Raw genomic sequence first — 23,610 nt, 5'->3', positions numbered from 1 at the left:
TTTTTTCAATAACAACAACAATGAAGTCTTTTAATAATAGTCGATAAAAACGTTTACCTCAATCTGTACTCAATTTTTATTTTTCTCTTTCATTATTATTTTACGTGTAACTAGTTCTGTTCTCAAACTCATAACACTTTATACGTCAAAGGTAAATATTGTAACAACCAATCCAAAATTGAGCGACATTTATCTAAAATGTTACTATAGCAAACTTCTTACTTCAAATGACTGCCCTTTTTTACCAGTAAGAATTCTGATAGATCCTTGCCTGATACGGCAGGTATATCTGGAAGTAATATGAGCACATCTAGATAAACAGTTTGGTGTCGAAGTTGTTTATGTCATGGGTAAAAACTGGTCTTCTCCTAATACAAGATTTCATGAGCCGATCCGGGCTTTGGATTACGTCGGTTGCTTCAAAAAGCTGGTAAAAGGGTGTACTTGATTGATGAATTTAGAACAAGTCGGTGCTGCCCAGTCTGTGAAAGTAGAAGACTTGAAACGTTTCGGATGGTCGATAACCCGCGCCCTCATAGACGAAGAGCAAATCCTCGTGTGATTAAACATGGTCTCTAAAGGTATGTTGAGTGATTTCACTTGCTAATCACTTTTTTATCTAATATTTTTTTGTTGTTGTTCCTGTGACAGATATACAAATCAAAATTGTAGAGCCATAACTAATAACACAAATAGGATTTTTCCTCGTCTATAGAAATGTGATATGGCTGCTTGCTTGAACATGATTGAAATTGATCGTTCACTTCGTGCTGGAAACGACATTCCCCCAAGATTCCGACGTGGAGAGGCTCCCCAGGACCAACGGAGAAGAGCGAGAACCCAAAATGGCTAATGAAACCTTAGAAATGTTCGTCAACATCGCAACTATAACTTTCCAGGCCTGTTATTGCAGGGCAAACATGGATACACTTAAGTGGTAAGCTCAATTTTTTTTTTACGGTCTTTGAACCAATTTTTTTTTCGGAAGATGAACGCATTTTTTTTACGTTGTGAACTATTTTTTTTTTCCATTTTGATCTAATACTTTCTGAAAATAGTGTAAATAGTAATCACATTATACATGGTATTCTACGTATTCCTGATTTACCTGCTTGTATTGCATTGTAGTACCGGATACTTGTTTTTTTTTCTGGGGAAATAGATCTGTAAAAACAGCTTAGGTAACTCCGCGTAAACGGTTACTGTTACGTTTTATAGACAAAAAGATTATTAATATGATCCAAATCTAGTACATAAGTCATTTTTAGGTTAAATTTCTAAGCAATTAGAATAAATATGTGCGCGTTATAATATTTAGCAATCTAAATAAGAAGGTTTCCAACAGATTTGTTTGTCATTTGGTGAAAAAATGTTGTCCTAAACGTCTTTTTACTTTTTATGTAAAAAGTAAAAAGAAAAATCACTGCGGCTTTTTGTACGATATTTGAGTTTTGTGTACCAACACTTAGCCTTTTTTTCCTTTGTCCTCCCTTTTTTGTTTCTTTTTTACCACTTTCTTTTCCTTTCTTTTATTATATCATGAAAAATATAGTGCTAATATGCCTCATAATTCTATTTGCCCTGTCAGTTAGAGCAGACGAAATTCCTCCTCGCTTTGGATCAAGTAATGACATAATTATAAATACTTTTCAAGAATAAACACTAATATTGATAGTTATCTTATAAAAGATTGTGCTTATACATTTGACAAAATTTACTGTTACGGCGGAAAACTCGACAACAAACAGTTTAATAATGACATGTATGAATTGAATTTGAATAGCTTATCCCAGGTTCCAGTGAGTGACATTGTAAACAAATGGACTTTGATCACCCCAAACCCAAGCCCGGGTGTTCCTCAAGATGAATACAGATATGGAAGCCAGTTCGTCGTATTACCTGACGGTTCTTTATTTTTTGATGGTGGATACAATGAGGATCACCCGCTTGTAGCCAGAAATATTACTTACAACCCCCAAAAAAATGTATGGACTGTGTTACCAGGACCTAGCTACAACGACAGTAAAAATGGAGGCGTTTATAGACAAGTGTAAAAAAAAGAAAAAGAAAAAAATGCCAATACCAAATTGTCTAAACATTAACCTGCGTTTGTCCGACACTTACAGATATTCCGCAGCAGCAGTACATCTCCCTGATACCAATAGCGTAGCATTTTACGGAGGAAGAGAATTGTAGGCCAAATTCATATACATTATTTTATATCACCACTAACTTTTTAACTTTACTATAAGGAATGCTGCCTTAAATTTTACATATACAATTAATAAACCTTTTGCTAATCTGACTTACGAAATAAGTTCGGAGCAAGACCCCTCAAAGAAACTAGTTGAGGGCATTTATGGATATGGCTACCTAACCGAACTAAACCTCGATACAGGAGTACGTCTCAGTATAGTTGATATAACTAAACCTACGTATACTAGTACTCATAATGACTTCTGTATAGATATGGACTTCCGTAAATGAATACTTTTTGAATATAAATTACTTTCCACTTATAACCAGTTATGCAACAGCAACATACCATCCAGGCAGCAAAAGAATAATTTATTTGGGCGGATTTTCCAAAGACGAGTCTTTAGTAGGTTCAACTAAGCAACTAGATCGCATTAAATTCTATAATACTCGAACTGCGGATTGGGGTGGAAAAGTCACCAATGGATTTATCACACCGACTTCCAGACTTGGGCATACTGCAACATTGTGTTTGTGTTTATCGTGGGCTTACATTTTATCAATGAAACATTAACATGTTCAATGTATAGTAAATACCGGAAATAATATCCTTGTTTATGGAGGTATCCTCCAGACTAATGATGAGACAGTGGAAGGAAAGCGTATGTAATAGTAGATGATTAAAAAATACTTTTACTGGACGTCATTTAGAGCTCAATTATTGTTTTTTAGTTTCACCCGATTATATGTTTGATTTGGATCTGAACACCTTGACATGGACAGTGATAAACAGGCCAACAAATTCATCAGTCCTAGAGCTTTTCATTCAGGTATGATTGTAGTGCATATACTCCAATATTTAATCTATTTATAATGTTTTACATTTTGTTACATGCAGCTGTTCTTGTTAATGGTACGAGTTTGTTTATAATGTTTGGTAAAAAGAACCCTGAGACCGCTGGCTCTCTTGTTGCTGCAAATGACATTATGATACTTAACGTAACAGACAGAAACGCTATAACGTCTTTGAATACTTATCCCAATCCTACAAATAATGATTCTGCATCGAATGGGGGTCAATCTAAAGGACTTTCGGGTGGTGCTATTGCCGGAATAGTGGTGGGCGTTGTTGCATTGGTAGAGTATTTAACTAGATGTTTTATTTTGACAGGCACTCATTCTTTATATAGATCGCTATTTTAGTCTTAGCGGCATTATATCGTAAAAAATCCAAGGGTAAAGCAAAAAGAAGGAAGGAGCTTCGCGATAATTATAAAGGAATAGATGGCGAGTATAAAGAAGTGCAACCATTTAGCGCGGGATTTTCGGGAGGGTCCACGGACGTAGAAAACACATCAGCTCAACCCATCGCATCAGGAAAATCAAATCAATATGCTAATAACTATTCACCAGATTTAGCAGACTCAAATTTGATAAAACCCGATGCTAACACAGATTTTCAAACGAAACCCAAACCTGATGTTCATGGCACTTTTCATACGAAAGAAAAACCTGACGCTTACGGCAATTTTCATATGAGAGACAAACCTGATGTCCAAGACGATTAGCACATGAAACCTAAATTTAATATTAATATTGATATTAGACGGCAGAAAAATCATTAATAGAAACTTCCATTTTTAAAAATCAGATAAGCCTTATCTTATTGTGGGGTGGGAGGACCCGTCTATTGGGAATCTGTTCAGAACGCTTGTGTGAAATTAGAAGCTGAATGCTCCTATTTATAATAGCACATTTCTAGGATGCAAGGGATGTACTAAGTTATCTACATTTTTATTTATATGTTTCTCCAGACGTCCCTGATGTGCCTATTCGTATTGCATAGCACCAGTTAGCTGTTGGTTTTTGGGGAAATAAATACGCAAGATAGCTAAAAAAAAAGAAAGACTACTCAGTGTGAAAATATTTTGTTCCTATCAATTTTTGGCATTTAAAACAAGCAAGAAGTCAGAATTTATGGGCTGATATGAATATGGCTCTTTCGGAACTGAAGGATGAGACGAATGTCTGGTATGCCCAAAAGATCCTTTGAATTATCTACTAGCAATTATAAATTTGGGAAAAATGAAGAATTCAATTATTTTTACCGTTTGTTCGGTCAAAATTCTTAGTTTATGCTGCGCAGGACAACTAATTATAGCAAATCGAGCCTGCAACTAATTATAGTGACCCTCAAAAAACAACCAAATAGGGATTTTGTGCGCCTTGAAATACACCTAGTCTCGTTGTGATAACTGTATTACAAGTTACAGTATTTTGTCTGTATCCAAAAGAACTGAGATTAGAGAAGTTAATTTGTCTCCAATCAAATGGTGCAAGCCTAATTTCCTAAGCCATTTTGTACCCTCTTTTTCCCTTTTCGATTTTTATACCTTGTCTATACCTCTTTTATACTTTTTTGGTTTTTTTTTGTTCTTTTACTTTTCCTTTTTTTCCTTTTTTTTTCTTTTTTTTCCTTTTTTTTCCTCCTTTTTGCTTTTTTCATTCTAATTTCCTTTTTAAAGTATGAAAAACGGATTGATTATTAGCTTCATATTCTCACTCAGTCTATCGGTTAAAGCAGATGTAATAACCCCTCGGCTTGGATCAAGTAATGTCATTTAGGATGTATGATTTTGAGGAATATCTTTTTGTTAATTTTTTGAAAAGAATGTGCTTATACATTTAATAAAATATACTGCTATGGTGGAAAACTGGAAAATAAACAGTACGATAATGACCTGTACAGTTTAAATATAAACAGTTTGTCATCTGGGCCAGTAAGTGATATGATTAGCAAATGGGAATTGGTTATCGCAAACAAAAGCCCAGATATCCCTCAAGACGAATACAGATATAAAAGCCAGTTTGTTCTTTTACCTGATGGTTCAATGTTTTTTGACGGTGGTTATAATGAGGATAATCCTCTTGTAGCTCAGAATGTTACTTACAATCCTCAGAAAAATACATGGACTGTATTACCCGGTCCTGGCTTTATTGATATTGATAATGGAGGCTATAGACAAATGTAGAACAGAAATATTTAAGTATTAGCCTTTGTTAAAAACTAACTTTAATCTTGTTATAAAATCTATAGTCATTCTGCTACTGCGGTATATATTCCCAATTACAATAGAATTGTATTTTATGGAGGAATGCAACTGTAGGTCTCAATTGTAAATCTTAATTTAATGATTAATGTTTAAACTCTATTTTCAGAAATGCTGTCCCAGGTTATACCTACAGAGCGTATGCATATGTACTTCCAAATTTGACATTTGAAACTACCTCAGAGCAACACCCTACAAAAAAACTTGTTGAAAGTATTTATGGACATACCTTCATCTTTAACCTGAACCTTGATACGAGAGTGCGTAGTTGTATTATAGCTGATATGATATTCTAATTACACGAATCGTTACTCATATAAAATTTCGACCTAGGAATGGGTCCATCCAAGTACAACAATTTTAACCATACAAGACTTTTTACTTCTCATTAGTGATCAAACGGCTACCTATCATTCGGCCTCAAAAACAATTATTTACTTGGGAGGAATCAGAAGAGATGTAGCAACGCATGTAATCGGTATGACGCAGAGTCCTGCCAATAATTGCATAACTTTTAATACTGAGAGTGGTGCATGGAAATCACAAGAAACATTTGGAATAAGGAAACCAACTGCTAGGTTCGGTCATACCGCAACAATGTGTATGTGTTAACATACGAATATAAAAAACCAAATGAAAAGTTAAATTTTTTTGACTACTATAGTAAATACAGGAGATGATATTCTCATGTATGGAGGTATGAACCAGCCTGGAGGTGAACCAGCAACGGAGGGAATTCGTATGTGTAGTATATGACTAAAAATGACTTTCATAGTATGCTATATTTAATGCTCAGTTATCACTTTTTTTTAGTTTCTGCTGATTATTTATATACTGTGAATTTGATAACCTTCAATTGGACAGTTTATGATAATCCATCAAACTCGATAGGCCCAAGAGTCTTTCATTCAGGTAAAAAGCAACGTACAGACTCTCTGGTATTTAATATTTATTCATACCCGTTTTACATTTTATGATATGCAGCTGTTCTTGTCAATGACACAACTTTATTTATAATGTTTGGCAGAAAAAAATCAGAAACTGCTGACGCACTTGTTGCTTCAAATGATATTATGGTACTTAACGTAACAGACATGTCTCTTCTTACATCCCTGGACACCTATCCTGCTCCCCTAATTGGTGATACTGTGACTAATAAAACGAATACAAATGGCCAAGCTGATGGTCGACTTGATGGCCAATCTGATAGTCAAGCTAACAGTCAATCCGACGCTGATAAACATAAGGGTCTCTCTGCTGGTGCTATTACTGGGATAGCGGTTGGTAGTGTGGCAGTGGTACGATAGAAGCAAATTCTCTTCCGATGTTTTATAGATATTAATTCATTTACACAGATTGCTATTATAGTCTTAGCTGCAATCTATCGTAAAAAAACTAGGGCTAAAGAAGAGAAAACAGAGGAGATTCAGGTTGATTGGGATGCCATAGAGGGTGAGTATAGAGAGGACCCACCATACGGTGGGAATTTTTTCGCGGGCTCTGCCAACATGACCAGAACAGTTGTAACACCTAACGTATACGAAAAATCAAGTCAATCTTACAATGCCCACCCAATAGCTTTGGCAGATTCAAACATAATTAAACCTGATCAGAAGGATTTAAAAACACGACTCTAAATAAATATGACTTGTCAACTTTTAATTGCAAGATACAAAGAGCCTTAATTTTCTTTGTGGTAGAGTGTTGTATTCCATAACACTGCCAATGACATGGACGTGTCAAGCACTCTATTTAAAGCTTTATATAAACTTGATTTTCTTTCTCCTCCAACCATATAAATTGCAATAACACAAGATGCCAAGGACGATCAATAGGTGGTGGTTTTAAGTATCTAGCAGATAATGATACCCTTTCAAAAAAATCAGCAGCAACTTTTTTTGGCCCATAGATAGACTACTCTGGCCGCTCTTTTGAAAAGCTTAAGACATTTGTGTAAACCTAAGTTCTGCTGTTTTCCTCGGCTATTTTAGAATAAATACTCGGCTTGAGAAAGTTTTATGTATTATACGGATCCAGTGATAAATAAACTTAAATACATGGTCCACATAAATTGTCCTTTCTTTACTTTCTCTTCTTTCACAAAGAATTTGTGTGTATCTTTCAGCTTATTGGCATTCCAAACTTATAACAAACTAGAATATATGTTGCTTTATGATACAACAGACTAAGTGAAAAGGTCTTCAATACATTTCTTCGCCAAAAGGAGCATCGTTCATACATTTTTAGTTTAAGAGGAGTTGATCCGGTCATTCAAGCAACATACCTCTTGTCAGAAGAGAATAAATTGAAAGATTTGGGTTCCTCGACTATTGCACTGGACTTTGAACTGAATTAGAAATATGGTTTTTTAAATTGAGAACATGGTTTTTAGACCACTCTGAGGTGATTTTACATGTGTGCTATTTTGGCCATCCAAATGACAAGGAGGTCGAGTGCACAAAGAGACTAAATTCCTCACGGTTGTACTTGGGTAGGTTTCTCTACGTAAATTTGCTAGCAAATCTCTTCTATTTTTCATAATTAAAAACACGATATCTTATATGTGCTTATAAAATGTATTGCTATATAATATTAAATGTTGCGGTAAATGTATGGTACCAAAGTCTTGTTTTCTTTGATGTTCTGCTGATTGAAAAAATATTTATATTGGTATGGTGGGTAAGCGAAATAGTACCTCAGAAAGAGTTTTAGTGTCATTTGGTGACTATAGTTATGTAAAAAACATATTCATAAGCATCGAGGCACAGTTTTGTGTGATTTATGTCTAATTATACATAGGACACACAGCTATGATATGCCAAAAATATTAAGTGTGCAATAGAAAAAAACCCAGACAAAACGAGAAAGACAATTTGATCATCGAATAGCATCTTAACGTATTTTTGACTATTATCTTCTCTTTAACGAAGTCTCTAAGTATATAGATGATAAATCCGATGATATTTATTGGGTTGTGGGTGATTTGAACATATCTGGGGAATACAAATACGTGAAAAAACTTATTTGTAATTAAATTAAAAAAAAAAAAAAAATGCTCAAGTATGGATTCGATTGACCTGCAAAATGTTTTTCATATATTCCAAATGACATTTATATATGGAGACAAGATTACAGTTAAAGCAGTAACTCCATATGGGCATAGACCATACCTTTTTTCAAAAGACCCTAAACCAATCAAATCCCATCCATAATGTTTGTAGGTTACCCGAGTAAATAGATACAATAAATCATGGTGTATGTGTGTGAAAACCAAAAAAGTCTTTATCTAAAAAGTATGTGATGACTATGTATCCAAAAACCTTTAAACAGATGATGAACGTAGTGCACACATGGCTCATACTTCGACCGAATTATAAATAGAACATTTAGCAAGTTGCGATCCGTTACTGACACCACGCACATAATTAGATTCCCCGTGATTACTTGTGGATCATATCCAATGACCATTTATGTGCTTTATGACCTCTAGGATTGTATAAGCCCCCCAAAAAAAGTAACGTCGAATTCTTTCCTAACAAGTGCAAATTTGAGGGAAATAAAGAATATAACTATTTTTATTTTGTAAAAATAAAGCTGGACTAGATATTATTGACCTTTAAAAAAAGCCAATTGGGGATTCTGTGCGCCTCCAAATACACCTGGTCTTGATGTGGTCATTACTGAATAATACAATAATGTTGTTTACGCCATATAATAAACACGACATATTTTATTTTCTGTCAATTATTTAATCTTTTTGTCGCTCTGTTTGGATTTAGTCTCCAATTATATAGTTTGGATTTTTATTAAAATACAAATGTGTTTTTAGCTTGTTGTATGACGTTGCAGATAGGCGAAGCACATCCAATTCGGCAAATGGCGCCATATATGGTATCTTTATTGGGAGATACAGTCGTTGAAACTCCACAACAGAACGGAAATTACATGCATGCTTTGTAAATCACTGCTTATTGTATTGGGTACATCAAGTTGATTGCTTTCATGACAAAATAATTAGAAATGGAGAAGGTATAGATAGTCATAGTTGGTCTCCAGGAGAAAGGCGCAGGTCTCATTTTCCTAAGCCGTTTTGTACCCTTTTTTTTCTTCTCTTGTACCTTTCTTGTGTCTTTTTTGAACCCTTTTTAGTATTCTTTGTTCTTTCTAATTTTATATTTTCTTTTCTTTCCTTTTTTTTTTATCTTGTATTCTTATTTAATCATGAAGAGCGGATTGCTTATAAACTTTATCCTCGCACTCACTCTGTCGGTTAAAGCAGATGTAATAGCCCCTCGGTTTGGATCAAGTAATGTCATTTAGGATGTATATTTTAAGGGATATTTGTATATTAATATTTTAAAAAAGAATGCGCCTATACATTTAGTAAAATCTACTGCTATGGTGGAAAACTGGAAAATAAACAGTACAGTAATGATCTGTATAGTTTAAATATAAACAGTTTATCATCTGGACCTGTAAGTGATATGATAAGCAAATGGGAATTGGTCACTGCAAATAAAAGCCTAGATATTCCTCCAAACGAATACAGATATAAGAGCCAGTTTGTTCTATTACCTGATGGTTCAATGTTTTTTGGCGGTGGTTATAATGAGGATAATCCTCTTGTAGCTCAAAATGTTACATACAATCCTCAAAAAAATGCCTGGACTGTAATGCCCGGTCCTAGTTACAACGATGTCGAAAATGGAGGCTATAGACAAATGTAAAAAAAAGAGAATTATTTAAGTATTAACATTTTTTTAAATTTAACTTTGATATTGTTATAACATATATAGTTATTCTGGTACTGCAGTATATCTGCCTTCAGTCAATAGAGTTGCATTTTTTGGAGGAAGACAATTGTAGGTCACAAGTGTACTTCGTATTCCAAACATTAATCTTTAAACTTAATTTTAAGAAATGCTGCTCTCAACTCTAACTATACATTTGGTCAGTTCCAAATTCCTAATATATCTTACGAAACTATCTCAGAGCAAAACCCCACAAAAAAACTCGTTGAAAGTATTTATGGATATGGATTTTACACCGAACTGAACCTTGATACAAGAGTGTGTAGTTATATTATAACTAATATAATATTTACATTACAAGAATTGTTACTCATGTACACTTTCTGTCTAGGAATGGACTACTCCAGATGCAAATGATTTCTTGGTGAACAACATTCCGCTTTTAATTAGTGACCAAACGGTTACATATCATCCCACCACAAGAAAAGTTGTTTACGTGGGAGGGGTCAGAAGAGGATCTGTGGAAACGGGTTACACGGAAAATCCTGGTAATGTCTTAACTTTTGATACTATAAATTCAAATTGGAAAATACAAGAAACTACTGGAATAAGCAGACCAACTGCTAGGCTTGGTCATACTACAACAATGTGTATGTGCTTAACAAAAATCTATGTAAAACCAATGAATAATTAACAAGTTTTGACTATAGTAAATACAGGAGATGATATTCTCGTTTATGGGGGTATGGACAAGCCTGGAAGTGAAGTAGACGTAGAAGGAATTCGTATGTGTAGTGGATAACCAAAAATCACTTTCATAATATGATATCTAAAGCTTAGTTCTTACTTTTTTATTTTTTAGTTTCTGCTGATTATTTGTATACTCTGAATTTGATAGCCTTTAGATGGACAGCTTATGATAGACCCTCTAACTCAATAGGCCCTAGAGTCTATCATTCAGGTATAAATTCAATGTACAGACTCACTCTAGTGCTTAATTTTTATTCATACTGTTTTATATTTTTGTAATATCCAGCTGTTCTTGTTAATGACACAACTTTGTTCATAATGTTTGGCAGGAAAAAATCAGAGACTGCTGACGCACTTGTTGCTGCTAATGACATTATGCTACTTAACGTAACAAATATGTCATTTTTTTCGTCTTTGGACACCTATCCCGCTCCCACGATTGTTGATCCTGCGACAAATCAAACGAGTACAAAGGGCCAAGCTGATGGTCAATCTGATAGCCAATCTGATAACCAATCTAATAGCCAGTCTAATAACCAATCGGATGCTCATGAATCCAAAGGTCTTTCCACTGGTGCTATTGTCGGGATAGTGGTTGGCAGTGTGGCAGTGGTACGATATAATTGAAATCTTTTCCGTTTTTTTTTTTTTAGAAACTTATTCATTTAAATAGATTGCTATTATAGCCTTAGCTGCAATCTACCGTAAAAAAACTAGGGCTAAAGAAGAGAAAATAAAGGAGATTCAGGTTGATTGGGATGTCATAGATGGTGAATATAGGGAGGACCCACCATACGGAGGTAGATTTTCCGCTGGCTCTGCAAACATGTCCAGCACAGTTGTAACACCTAACGTATACGAAAAACCAGGCCAACCTTACAATACCTACTCACTAGCTTTGGCAGATTCGAACTTGATAAGACCTGATCATAAGGATGTATAATTACAAAAATAAAAAATATGATCTATTAATTTTTACATAAAGCCTTAAATTTCTTTGTGGGAGGATGAATCTAACTTAAACCTGTGCGTCTTTGGCAGCCTTTATTAAAATAAAAATCCTTACCCACAATCATTCCAAACATAATGCATGTAAAAAAGAATTTCTTGAACAGGAATTATGAATCAATTAAAGGGCTCTTCAAAGAGCGTCCACTGTTTACTTTTTATTTATTTTTTAATTTTTTAACGTCTGATCTTGGGACTTAATCTCCTTAACTCATCGCAATTCTTTAATTTCATGTTTGCTGCCTTTTTATAAGCCTTTTCGTTACGACCTACGATACCAAATAACACACCATCAGCCTGAGTCATAAGATTATCTCTATGCCTTTGTTCTGAATGACAGCTTGTTCTTAACTCTCCTAACCAATCTGACTCGATTTGACGTTCTGTTCTAGAAAACTTGTGCATATTATTTTTGACGGTTGTATCAAAAACCTTTGGGTTCACGTAATAATTAATATTGTTTGCTCTTGTGTTTCTGACATTGGTATTTGTCTGTGAAGGACGGAAGGTATAAAGTGGTTCACCTTCAAATGCAAACAGAATGGCAAAGATCGCTAGAATGGCAATTAAAATAACAGGCATCATCTGAGACAGGCTTCCAACCAAGTCTTCAGGCTGTTGTGGTCTTGTGTGTTGCTGTCTAAATCTTTGTTGTTGCTGTTGCTGCCTATATCTTTGTTGTTGCTGAGCTCTCATGTTGGGTCCAAATGAATTTCGCATGCCACCTCCAAAAAACATGTTGAATAAATCTTCAGGGGAAACATCGTCACCTTGTCTTCTATATGCGTATTGTTGATGTTGTTGATGATAAGACGCGCCAGAGGATCGTCCTCGACTTCCATCGGCATCTCCTCCTTCATCATGAATTGCTCGTTTGTTTGAATCAGACAAAATATCGAAGGCCTTCGCTACCACTAGATTTAAGACTTATTAATAAACAGAACCCCTCTTTCATTTCAATCATCACTTACATTTAAATGCTTCGTCCGCTCCTGGCGCACTATTTTTATCAGGATGAAATTGTAACGCTTGCTAAGTTATAAAATCAGTCTCTCTGAGGGGTAAGCATAAAAAGATACTATAACGAACCTTTCTATATGCCTTTTTGATTTCGTTATCTGTTGCGGATTTATCGACGGATAAGATTTTGTAATAGTCTCTTCCGTACGCTAACATGGTTTTCACCGCTCTTTGTTGCTCTACTGTGTATTTTCTTTCTTGCACGGGTTCCGGTGCTGCGGCTTTTTTCGTTTGTGTCTTTGCAGGAGCAGAGGCAGGTGCCTTCCTTGGCATCGTGCTTTGTTTTTGGACTATTAACAAGAGTTGTTCACCTTGAGATGTTGGGAACAATCGAATGGACTTTTCTGTAAATCGAAGTGCTTTTGAATAATCACCCAATGCCAACGAGTTCTTTGCAATCGACAAACATTTTAACGCCTCATCTTTATTGCTTTCCATTTTATAAAGAGTTTATTTTTTTTTATTTTACTTGGAAAAATAAGAAAAGGAAAGGAAGGAAATAACTGTTACTGGTTCCCAATTAAACTTATCGTCGCCCCCCCTCAGTTATTTTTTTTTTCTTTTTCCGTAATATCTGTTCCCTTTTGATTGGCTGGTTATTCACTATCGTTTTATTCTACTCTATTTCTTTTGCCGTTCTTTCATGAAAATGAAATTAACATGTCTATCATCTTTCTTCTTGTTTTAAATTATACATAATCATGCGATGCAATAACAATTTGTTCCATAGCAACGCTTTCAACAATTTTATTTTTTTAAAGTTTGTATTTAAAGTTCTATTGTGTCCTCCCCCACAAAGGTATAAAATAGAAAGATCTTCCCAGTGTACAAGCATCTTTTATTCGCAATACGATAAAGAACTCAAATCAATATGCAGAGAGACGTAATAGACTTTGATTTACGCTAATCGTGGTAAGCATTATCTCTCCAGTAGAGTCGTCATAATCATGCTAAATTGGTTTTTTTTTTTTTTTTTTGGTACCTGACAGATTCCTAAATTTAGATTGTGCACAACAAAAAAATTTATCGCTGCTTTGAAGCTACTATGAGCGTTATAAGAGTTACCCAATATTTGATTAGCAAGCCAAAAAAAGAAATATGGGTGTCTTTACTTTATTACTTTTTCAATCATAAAACTTGTTTTAGTTAACTGTGTGCATGATCCTCATGTGTGTTATATTCCATTATTGGATCGGGCAAGTCACATTACATCTCGAATAAAAACATAGCCAATTATGTCTCTTTAGCGTGAATCAAATACAATGTTGATGTATGTCTAAGTTTAAGGATAGAGATCTTTCCAATTAAATTAACAACGTTACAAAAAAGCATTATAAAAGGAATTTTATTAGACATAGATCCCTAGTTTGCCACTGCTAGTCAGCAAAAGACTTTTTAAGCCATAGGGAGAGACGTGATTTACTTTAAACATGTCGATCACTCTACAGCATTAATAAACATAAAGCATGTGTTTTCAAGTCGGAAATAACAGATGTATTGCTAACATTTTCTCAAAGAGAAACATTTTCTCCCTCTAACACCAAATCGATCCTATATTGATGTCCATAATACCCCGACGTACAAGTTGTTTAATTCGTAATTTATGTGCAGGTAATTTATCTTTGGACACCCATTTTTGCAAGATAACGAGGCTTTCGTGTCGTACAGGCGGGTTTAAATGCTGCACTGTTTAATTGCGTCTGCAAACACAAAAAACACGCAATGTTCCCTTGGCATTTATACTGATAGACATTCTTAATATATACAAAAGCTTCCATCGACCACATCGGGTGCCTCCGAGAGATTCAATGTTGATGGGTGCGTTATGCAATGCACAATGTCATACAAGATAAAATAGCATATTGCTTCTATTCGTTGATTATACCTCTTGCTTTTTTTTTAAAAAAAAATAAAAAAGCACAAACTATTGATGACCTACATTAAAAGACAAGCCGACCAAAGAATTAGCTAATTTGCACCCATTGTACCTGCAGAAATATCGGACAAAAAAAAAGAATGAAAGGTCATTCATCTTGTTTCTCTTTTTTAAGAGATACCTGTCTAGCTGATTGACCTTCTTTTTTTTTTTTTTTCTGAGAAACATGCTAAATTTGAGCCGAACCTCTATTATGCAATAAGCTTTGTATGTGAAGTTTTGGAAAAAGATTCAGTGAATGCAGTTGGTAAATTCAAAGGGACTCTAGACAATCGAAAAGGCAGCAGGATTGGGTAGAGTGACGGTTTAGTGACTAGTGTTTTTTTTTTGTGCGGGGGAAAGGGAAAAAATCGCAACAAGGGACCTAACTTTTTTTTTCCCAGTTGGGCATTTTTAAACATACACATACATATATAAGAAATGGTTGTCCGCATTCGTCTCGCCCGTCATGGTCGCCGTAACTTGCCTTTTTATCATATTGTTGTAGCCAACGCACGTACAGGCCGCAACGCCAAGCCTATTGAAAAGATCGGTACATACAACCCCGTTGCTGATGAATCCGGAAACAAAATGATCAATTTAGATTTCCAACGTGCAAAGTATTGGTTAACCGTTGGTGCTCAACCCTCAGAAACCGTCGAAAAGTTACTTGTTAAAGTAAATTCACATAAGAATATTTTCATATCAATCGAAAGCAGGAAAATGTTAATTTTTATTTTATTTTTATTTTTCTAGGCCGATTTAATGCCTCAAGCACCTAAGCCCTGGATGGAAGAAGCAGCAAAGAAATTCAAGGAATTGTAAAAATAAAACACAGAGAATAAAACGAATTTTTAGAAGACATTCAATAGTACAATACCACCAGCTTTAGAATTTTGACAGCCTCTCCCCTCTCATCCACCAAATCTGTAATTTATATAATTCCTCCTCTCCCCCTTTTTTCTCTCTCGAAGCCGGGTGAAAGAATAAAAAAAGTGAAACCAAGTAGTCTGTGATTCAAGAGTGATTTATTTTATATGGTTAAAAAAAAAAGAAAAAAAAAAAACTAATCACACTAGTGAAATTAACTTGTTTCTGATATTATGATATGGGGGGAGAATGATAATGCGGGAGTCTTTTATTTTTGTTAATAATGATAAGTTTGATGAAATTGAGATGAATTGGTGTAAATATTCTCCAGGCTTGCATTTCTGCTGGCAGAAGTGAGTGAAGTTTGAGAGGAGCGTTTGGCGGGAGAGAGACCATGTGCAAAACCCACAGACTCGCATGAATTTGAGGAAACAGAACTACCTCGATCGTAATTATAATCATCAATTAAACTGGATTCGAGTGAGCTATCATCGTAGACAAGGCCTGGTTCTTGAACAGTAGCATATGCATTGGTATTGACGTCATTTTCAGGTATAAAGTCCCATGTTTGATGCTGGCTAGAACTTTGATGTGGGAATAAAATCAAGTTTTGTCGCTCTTTCTCGGTCGGGTTTTCATGGCTGCAAATGTCAAAAACCCAGTCGCTGTTACAAATCGAATATATCACAATCCCGACTTGGTTCTGATGTAATGGATGTTCGGCCGCCGACCCTACTGAACCAGCAGCAGGTCGAATGCCCCAGAGTTGATTATGTGCCTCTTGTGGTGGTTTCTTGTAATACAGGCAAATCTCGGTATCCTCAATCAAGCGAAGTTTTCCTAATAAATATAAAAAAATTTAATATTATTGATCATTCAAAAAAAGGACAGGTCTTAAGCTATACCTTTACGTATATCCAGGACCAGCCCTGTAGCCTTATTCTTTAGACAATCTTCGTCCCAACACCATAGTTCGTTACTCGTATAACGCGGTTTAATAACCACCACTTGTGATCTTGCATGATCATTATGGTCATCACAAGCAGAAGCAATAACTTTGCCTGTTGATTTATGTTGGATGTAAAACCAGCTTTGGTCCTCGCCGCACGTCATATTCATTGTGATAAAAAATTGTATAAAATAAAAAAAAGAAGAAAGGGCGGGAAAAATGATTGTTCTATTTTATTTTATTTCCTCTTTTATATCCGCCTTCCATTTTCTTCTGTCCCCAATAGGAATTAAAATAATGCTAGCGTATTGATCAGGTTTTTGTTTCTTAGTTAGTCATCTCTCAAGTTACCAGCATGTTTCTCCTTTCTTTTTCTTTTTTTTTCTTTTTCTACTTTAAGAATCAAATAATACCACGCCATCCTTCCTGTTCGTCATCATCCTAGTCGTTTGTCACTCAAAAGCAAGTCTAACGATATACTGTCGCACGGTTACTTTTGACACTACTGAGTCTCTTTTTTTTTTTTAAAAAAAAAAAAGATTTTCTTTTTTAACTTTTGAAATTTAACGAATTGGGACGATCCTATCTCGAAAACTATCAGTGCACTTCCAAATACGGAATCTATAATTATGCTATTGGTAGATCTTTTTCCAATCCCATTTCTTCTTTTATCTGAACGGGTATTCGTTTTTCTCTTGCGAGTCATCAATTATATCGAATATTGATATCAACTATTCGGTTGCAACTCTCGAGTTTGTTCTGAAGTAAGTAGCCTTGGAAACCACCTTTATAAACTTTTTAAGGATCAGATACCTACGTAGTTTTTTTTTACCCCGGTTTTTTTTTCTTCTTCTTTCTGTTATCCATTTAAATGGGCGACCTGGGCTACTTTTTAAAGAAACGCATCAATCAATTGTCGGTAATTTCCATTCTTGTTAAACAAACAAATCATCTCGGCCTAGTTCGCATATAGAAAATGGGGGTTGCGACGTGTTTAAACAAATATGATGACTCAAAAGTAACGGCAAAGACCGTGACAACGAGAGAGGATATGCATTTTTCAAACGGAATAATGGTCCTCGGACAACCGGTACACGCTGTCAAAATTGATTGCTGGGTAAGCCATGCCCAAAGTGCATTCGTCGGTGAGAGAGACACCCCGTTTACCATCAACTTAATGAGTCTATCGTAAATAACATTGTGTTCACATTATTTTACCTTCATCTTTTTGCTTGGCTTTTACACTGATGATGAAAACATATCCAATCGAAGATATGTTCTTGGAACTCTTGGCATTACATTTTGATGATGTAACAGAATGTTCTTTTCTGTTTCCTAATAACCTGGAAAGAGAGAGAGAGAGTTCTTTTGACTTACATTCATCTTTTTTTTTTTTTTTTTTTTTTTGATTTGAAACAAAGGAATCCTGCATGAAAAAGTGAAACACATGTCAATTGTTTTTACGCGTGAGTTCAATTTGTCACTCGCACTTTGGGTTCTGATCTCACATTAATATAACGCATCACTCACACCGTATTGGCTTTTGTTTCATGTTTCAGGCGCACTAGTAGCTTTGGTGTGGAATAGATTATAAGAACAAATTCTCTTTTCTCCATATATATAAAAAAAAATCTCACTCAGTGAATTCCCAATGAATGCTTGGGAATTGATTGGCGTTTGTCTCTTGGGGCTTTTGGATAGGGGATCCCTTTTCTACCCGAGTTTTTCGCACTTTAAGAAACTCTTTCAGGTAACTATTTCTCTCGCCCAATGGAATGATGCATACACCCCCGTCATGCACTTATCGTCATAACATCTACAGCAGCCACTACTTGAAATCGGAAGATTAGTAATGAGCGCCTATTTGGAAATATGCTTACGTGAATAATTCAATGAAAGAAACATTTTAGCCACACGGAAAACCCCTGCTACGCATTTAGATAGACACCAATTCTTTCTAGTTAGATCTATAGTGTCGCACTAGATACACTAAAATGTGAATAAAGACTTGGCTATGATGAGTCGAATTATAATAAGGTCATTAGAATATTGAAAAAGTAGTGTTTAGATATCGTGCTTCTTCTCCATTTTAATTTTTATTCATTGCTTTCTAAAAACTTTTCCTCCCAGTCGCACCCTTTTTTCTTCTTCTGACTTTAACTAGTGTCAGGTTATGGACACTTGTCCCTTGTAAGATATAAAGGTTATTCAATGACTTGACAGTTACAGTCTGTTTACGTAAAATGTGCCTTGTTCTGTGATACACAATGAATAAAAGAGGTCTCGTCGGAAAGTTTGTGCGTCTTGAATCTCGTGTTACACTACTGAGAACAATAGGCAGCCAGTGATTGATTGTGTATACAGTAATTGATCACAAAAAAAAAAGATTTTTTTTTGGTGGGGGAGATCATATTGTTAAACTAAGGGATTTATATAAATAAGGGACGTTTTTTAAAGTACTCAGTAAAATATTAGCATGATGTCCAATTGTACTACCCTTTCATCATGGAGCCTTCCACAATCCCAATAGACAAAAGGTCAAAAAACAATGTGATTAAAGAAATTAAATGAACATACACCAAGAAACTCCAGACATCTACATACAGCTTACTTTTTGTTTTGTTTTAACAGCCTCAAGGAGGATAAACCTTACTAATTATCGGCACACCGCAAATTAGTCCCTAATCGTATTTGACAAAATGTGCCTTGTATTACTTGTTTCCTTTATTAAAATAACACGAATTGTTATCAGGTAGGACTATCGGGAGACCCATTTGAACACAACGGGCGGCGCATTTATGCTTACAAGAGTCACACCACAGTAAATGGAAAATTGTTTCCTCCTTTAGTATAACATTTTAAGCGATTTTTACATAGACCTACCCGGCGATCTCTTTTGTGAGAAGGGATCACCATGGATACGATGAGAGTGGGTGGCTTATTGACCCAGTGTTTAGTTTACACGTACTTGTACTCCCTTACTACTTTTTTAAGGTTTCCTCCGGAAATAAAATTCATCTCTCGGGGATGTCAGATTACACAAAAAAAAAAAAAAAAAAAAAAAAAAAGACATGCTAAAAAATGTTTGGTGGAGTAATCGCCATTTATTTTTTTTGTAAATAAGTGTTGAACGGTATTGGGGGTAAGTGAAATTAAAAAGAAGTATGGAAAAAAAAAAAGATACAAATATAAAAATAAAGATGGGGGTGTAGCTTTTTGTTTAAAAAAAGAACTACAGATGTGTTGAACATGTACAAGGGAAACTTTCGTTGAGGAAAGAAACCGTGGGGTGAAGAAAATTAAAAAAAAAAGAGAAAAAAAAAGAGAAAAAGATATACACAAGAGGGGCTATTTTTATTCTTGTTGAGGTACAAGAATAGAACGTAAAATTGAACAACGACGTTCAAGCATACCCAAAAAACCATGCATTTGTTGAGCATTCATACGAGAAAGTAAAGTCTTGAATCGTGTATCATCAATTTCGGCCCATTCCTTTGATTGCGCAGCAACAGAAGGAGGAGAGGGTGGCATAACAGGTGTAGCAGGGAATAAAGCAGGCATATCAATACTCTGTCTCTTGTTCATCAAATCATGTTCGCTTTCACGACGACGCTTCAATGGACTTTGTTGTTGCTGTTGTTGATAGATACCACAAGAGTTACAGAGAGACTCACCATTTTCACTATTCTTCCAGAGCTGAGTGTTGGTTTGTTGACAGCTGTTACATTGTTGTTGAGGACGCATATCAACATCAGCAGATTGTTGAGGAGATTGAATGGGAGAGACAGGGGCAGGGGAGGATGGCTTGCTTGATTGTTGCTTTTGACGAACATGGAGCGGACGATGAGTACCATATTGCTTATAGTAGAGACCACATGCATTACAAAGAGAATGAGCTCTGTCAGGAGTACGACGCCAGAGCGGAGTCTTTGTGACGTGACAATTGTGACATTCTAATTGACGTGGAGGACGGTAAGCTTTAGGTTTTTGACCAGTAGGAACAACAGCAGTAGCGTTGGGAGCAACAGCGATAGGAGCGGGGGATTCACCGATGGAAGCAATGCTGTTGTCTTCTTCAAACTTGACAAACTGTTCAAATGAGTTCTCTGTGGACAAATCATTTTGCTGATACATGGCAGCAAGAGATTGGAGAACCGACATTGGCAGGTTTTGCAATACAGTTGGGTCAATTGATAAGTTGTTCATCATGATGGGACTATCAAGGGTATCCGTTGAAGAAGCTGGAGAAGGAAACTCGTTATTGTCTTGAAGAAAATGAGAAAGCGACTGGTCTTTTCCAAAGATATCAGACGATAAAAGTAAATAATCGTTTTGTTCGGTCATAGTGTAAAAAAGTGTAGGGGGTCAAGTTTTTTTTTTGAATTAAAAAAGAGAAAAAATATAAAATAAAAACGTTACTAGAACGTTTAAATAAAAACAAAAAAGAGGTTTTTAGTTTTAAGTTGGTGGAGGAAAGGGAGGAGCGTGGTGAAGAAACGTTCTAAATCGACCAATCTTTCAAAGAATATATATATTTTTTGTTGTAAATGGAAAAAGAAAAATATAAAAATATAAAAACAGTCTGTCTATTTATACAAACCGTCGGGGATACGAATAACAGATGTGATGGGGTATTTAAAAATCCAAACACCGTTTAAACTGACCTGGATTTATCTTTTTTTTTATTTGTGTGTGCTTCATGTGAAAAGTGTGCGGTGTAACACACCTTAGTTTCTTATTTTTTTTTTTTTTTGCTTTACTCAATGAGTCACACACTCAAAGACTGATGACCAATAATAGCTAAACATACTGCATTTTTGTATACATAAAAGACTCTTTTCTGATTGGTGGCTGTTGTTAAATACCTCTTGTTGCTCATAGGACTTTGCATCTTATCGAGCCAATCGTAATCAAACTGATAATCAAACAAAAGGGCTGTGTTTCTTTGCGTCGTACAACCAAGAAAGAACTGAGGGTAAGTGCTTTTTTTTTCTGGGTAAAAATCACTATTTACAGATCTCTGGTAAAATTCAATAAAGGAAAACCCTTCTTTTTTCTTTCACGTTTAGGAGTCTGACTATTGTATACACATATAAAAAAAAATTTTTTTTTTTAAAGTTCAAGTGTTACTTAATAATCGGGTGTAAGATTAGCAAGCTTTTTTTTTTTTTTTTTTTTTTTTTTTTTGTAAAAAAAAAAAAAGTTGGTTTCCATAGGAACGGCCCAAAAGGCCACAAAAATGAATTCATTGAAACTACTGCAATCAAAAGAGGAATTTAAATACAGTCTTGACTCTTCTCCTCCCCGCTCTCTCTTCATAGGAATACCGGATTAGCTTTTCAAAAGAGCGCCGTATTTTGTGTTCCAAAGAATATATATGCAATAATTACTATTTCCTACTCCACGAATTAGCCTTTACATCTGCTTTTTGCGACATACCCAATTGAAGATCTTCCTATCAGAGCACACAGGTCTCATTTAGAGTTTTGCCTCAAAAGAGAGAGAGAGTCCGACTCCGCTCCCAAAAATACTATTTACCTTGCCTCGGATACGTAAACAAGCAACTCGTACACAATTAATTATATACGGGTGGATGTGTGTGTGTATGTGTAAAATAAGGGCAGACAAGCTGTCATATAAACATCATGTGTCCCTTTTAATTGACGAATAAGAAAAAGTGAAATTACGCCATTTTCATTTGTTACAGATAGAAAATGAGAACGTTGGGTTTATAATTTCATTAAAAAAGCGACGACAGCAAAAAAAAAGGATGAAAAAGGGCAAAAGAAAAGAAAAAAAGAGAGAAGGGGAAGAAAGTAGAAAAAAAAAAGGATATTCCTCATTCTTTAAATAATTTTTTTTTTGATGTATTATACCCCCCATCTCATCTTTCATCTACATAACATCATCTAATCATCTCGTATTCTGTCGTATTACTGCCTTAAAAATAAAATAAAAAAAAGTTTAATAACCGATCAAAAAGCCCAAATTTCCCACCCTACGCTTTTAGACAAACGTGTTCTACTCCTTGTCCCCCAGGGAGAGATAACAGCATTTTCCTTACGTGATAAACTTTAGCCAAAAAAATAAGATAAAAATAAAAAATGATGCGGGGTCTGTGGGCCTAAAAAATAAACTAGTTCTTTCATAAAGAGAGGGGGCGCTTTTTAATTCTTCTAGGCGTTCATGATGTCAGCGTCATTTCTGCCTTTTATGCACGAACTATTAGGATCGTCCATTTTAGCTTGTATCTTACGTCAATGATATATTATTTTTAGAATGTTTTCGAACAAAATAAAAATAAAAAATGTAGCATTATTATTTATATTCATGTTTATTTTAAATGAGACAATTGAAATTCATTTTACTAAAAAAGATAGGAGGTTTGATTATTATCAATGCGCATAAAATATACGCCTCCTCTTCATTTCCCCCCTCATCCTCAGGATAACAATCACCTTCTTTTTCTAGTGTAAATGTCCTGAGCCGCTATAAGCAATTGCCGGCGCGAACACAGGCACAAAATACATATCTCGTAAAACCAAAAAAAAAAAAAAAAAAAAAAAAAAAAAATCCGGTTTTGCCATGATTGGCTAATTACCGAAATGTGTCATATGGTCAAAAAGATGACAAAAAAAAGTCTTTCATCTGTAGCACAGACCTCCCTTATTTCCTAATTTCGCCCCAAGTAAGTCGGAACTTTAAAGCCTACTAATATCCAAATTTAAGTTTACTCAACGGGTTTCTATGGTAACCCTGAATGATCTTACCCTGTCATCTCTGAATAATAAAGATAAATTTGCCCCATGGAATAAAATGTGCCTTTCTTATTTATAGTACCTGTCAAGATGTGCGGGATGGTGATATATCCTGGGTAACTGAAGTAGCATGTATGTCCCATGTTAAACCCACAATGCATCAACTCACTCTCTGTGTAATGCGCCCTCCCATGTGGTTCTAATCCTGTTTTGTAGGCATTTTATCACAGACAGGTACCGTCATTGAGTGCCCTTTTTGTTTACATGGTATTGAAACAGGAAT

General features: G+C 35.2%; 8 protein-coding genes across 8 annotated transcripts; 5 read left to right on the top strand and 3 right to left on the bottom strand.

The window, feature by feature from the left end:
* Positions 1-346: 346 nt before the first annotated feature.
* Positions 347-853, top strand: EV154DRAFT_567279 (uncharacterized protein; the record flags this gene model as incomplete). Its single annotated transcript, XM_051606005.1, has 2 exons — positions 347-430; positions 716-853. The coding sequence occupies 2 exons, from the start codon at positions 347-349 to the stop codon at positions 851-853; spliced, it is 222 nt and encodes a 73-aa protein (XP_051454096.1).
* Positions 854-1,498: 645 nt separating this feature from the next.
* Positions 1,499-3,905, top strand: EV154DRAFT_554489 (uncharacterized protein). Its single transcript, XM_051605194.1, has 10 exons — positions 1,499-1,624; positions 1,690-2,050; positions 2,127-2,192; positions 2,253-2,400; positions 2,468-2,726; positions 2,787-2,858; positions 2,929-3,026; positions 3,095-3,109; positions 3,142-3,333; positions 3,387-3,905. Exons 1-10 carry the CDS (start codon positions 1,540-1,542, stop codon positions 3,762-3,764), a joined length of 1,674 nt encoding a protein of 557 aa, XP_051454095.1. The 5' UTR covers positions 1,499-1,539; the 3' UTR covers positions 3,765-3,905.
* A 49-nt stretch (positions 3,906-3,954) lies between these two features.
* Positions 3,955-6,943, top strand: EV154DRAFT_573588 (uncharacterized protein; the record flags this gene model as incomplete). Its single annotated transcript, XM_051606396.1, has 10 exons — positions 3,955-4,227; positions 4,722-4,807; positions 4,867-5,224; positions 5,294-5,359; positions 5,416-5,566; positions 5,640-5,907; positions 5,971-6,003; positions 6,120-6,218; positions 6,291-6,604; positions 6,662-6,943. Exons 1-10 carry the CDS (start codon positions 4,184-4,186, stop codon positions 6,941-6,943), a joined length of 1,701 nt encoding a protein of 566 aa, XP_051454094.1. The 5' UTR covers positions 3,955-4,183.
* A 2,200-nt stretch (positions 6,944-9,143) lies between these two features.
* Positions 9,144-11,750, top strand: EV154DRAFT_573583 (uncharacterized protein; the record flags this gene model as incomplete). Its single annotated transcript, XM_051606395.1, has 10 exons — positions 9,144-9,262; positions 9,536-9,612; positions 9,672-10,029; positions 10,103-10,168; positions 10,225-10,375; positions 10,449-10,707; positions 10,768-10,842; positions 10,920-11,018; positions 11,094-11,419; positions 11,481-11,750. 10 exons carry the CDS (start codon positions 9,144-9,146, stop codon positions 11,748-11,750), a joined length of 1,800 nt encoding a protein of 599 aa, XP_051454093.1.
* Positions 11,751-11,928: 178 nt separating this feature from the next.
* Positions 11,929-13,344, bottom strand: EV154DRAFT_520392 (uncharacterized protein). The gene is made up of 3 exons (XM_051602821.1): positions 12,905-13,344; positions 12,787-12,847; positions 11,929-12,729 (listed from the first exon to the last, which is right to left on the bottom strand). The coding sequence occupies exons 1-3, from the start codon at positions 13,271-13,273 to the stop codon at positions 11,993-11,995; spliced, it is 1,167 nt and encodes a 388-aa protein (XP_051454092.1). The 5' UTR covers positions 13,274-13,344; the 3' UTR covers positions 11,929-11,992.
* Positions 13,345-15,151: 1,807 nt separating this feature from the next.
* Positions 15,152-15,766, top strand: EV154DRAFT_520388 (30S ribosomal protein S16). The gene is made up of 2 exons (XM_051602820.1): positions 15,152-15,428; positions 15,507-15,766. Exons 1-2 carry the CDS (start codon positions 15,192-15,194, stop codon positions 15,573-15,575), a joined length of 306 nt encoding a protein of 101 aa, XP_051454091.1. The 5' UTR covers positions 15,152-15,191; the 3' UTR covers positions 15,576-15,766.
* EV154DRAFT_554484 (uncharacterized protein) lies at positions 15,761-16,781 on the bottom strand. Its single transcript, XM_051605193.1, has 2 exons — positions 16,526-16,781; positions 15,761-16,460 (listed from the first exon to the last, which is right to left on the bottom strand). The coding sequence occupies exons 1-2, from the start codon at positions 16,737-16,739 to the stop codon at positions 15,898-15,900; spliced, it is 777 nt and encodes a 258-aa protein (XP_051454090.1). The 5' UTR covers positions 16,740-16,781; the 3' UTR covers positions 15,761-15,897.
* A 2,872-nt stretch (positions 16,782-19,653) lies between these two features.
* EV154DRAFT_449133 (GATA zinc finger-domain-containing protein) lies at positions 19,654-21,108 on the bottom strand. The gene has a single exon (XM_051597176.1). The coding sequence runs from the start codon at positions 20,911-20,913 to the stop codon at positions 19,924-19,926; it is 990 nt and encodes a 329-aa protein (XP_051454089.1). The 5' UTR covers positions 20,914-21,108; the 3' UTR covers positions 19,654-19,923.
* Between the last annotated feature and the right edge of the window lie 2,502 nt (positions 21,109-23,610).

This window comes from Mucor mucedo (genome assembly GCF_025094135.1).
Source record: "Mucor mucedo strain NRRL 3635 chromosome Unknown EV154scaffold_101, whole genome shotgun sequence".
NCBI classification, from domain to species: domain Eukaryota; kingdom Fungi; phylum Mucoromycota; class Mucoromycetes; order Mucorales; family Mucoraceae; genus Mucor; species Mucor mucedo.
Note: the sequence above shows the minus strand (reverse complement) of the source record. Positions and strands in the feature narration are given on the sequence as shown.

Coding starts and splice junctions, on each gene's coding strand:
- EV154DRAFT_554489 (XM_051605194.1), top strand. CDS start 1,540: ATGAAAAATATAGTGCTAATATGCCTCATAATTCTATTTGCCCTGTCA. Junction 2,401..2,467: donor AACTAAACCTCGATACAGGA/GTACGTCTCAGT, acceptor ACTTCTGTATAG/ATATGGACTTCCGTAAATGA. Junction 3,334..3,386: donor TGGTGGGCGTTGTTGCATTG/GTAGAGTATTTA, acceptor TTCTTTATATAG/ATCGCTATTTTAGTCTTAGC.
- EV154DRAFT_520392 (XM_051602821.1), bottom strand. CDS start 13,273: ATGGAAAGCAATAAAGATGAGGCGTTAAAATGTTTGTCGATTGCAAAG. Junction 12,848..12,904: donor TCAAAAAGGCATATAGAAAG/GTTCGTTATAGT, acceptor TTTATAACTTAG/CAAGCGTTACAATTTCATCC. Junction 12,730..12,786: donor AGCGGACGAAGCATTTAAAT/GTAAGTGATGAT, acceptor TCTTAAATCTAG/TGGTAGCGAAGGCCTTCGAT.
- EV154DRAFT_520388 (XM_051602820.1), top strand. CDS start 15,192: ATGGTTGTCCGCATTCGTCTCGCCCGTCATGGTCGCCGTAACTTGCCT. Junction 15,429..15,506: donor TCGAAAAGTTACTTGTTAAA/GTAAATTCACAT, acceptor TTATTTTTCTAG/GCCGATTTAATGCCTCAAGC.
- EV154DRAFT_554484 (XM_051605193.1), bottom strand. CDS start 16,739: ATGAATATGACGTGCGGCGAGGACCAAAGCTGGTTTTACATCCAACAT. Junction 16,461..16,525: donor GGTCCTGGATATACGTAAAG/GTATAGCTTAAG, acceptor TATATTTATTAG/GAAAACTTCGCTTGATTGAG.
- EV154DRAFT_449133 (XM_051597176.1), bottom strand. CDS start 20,913: ATGACCGAACAAAACGATTATTTACTTTTATCGTCTGATATCTTTGGA.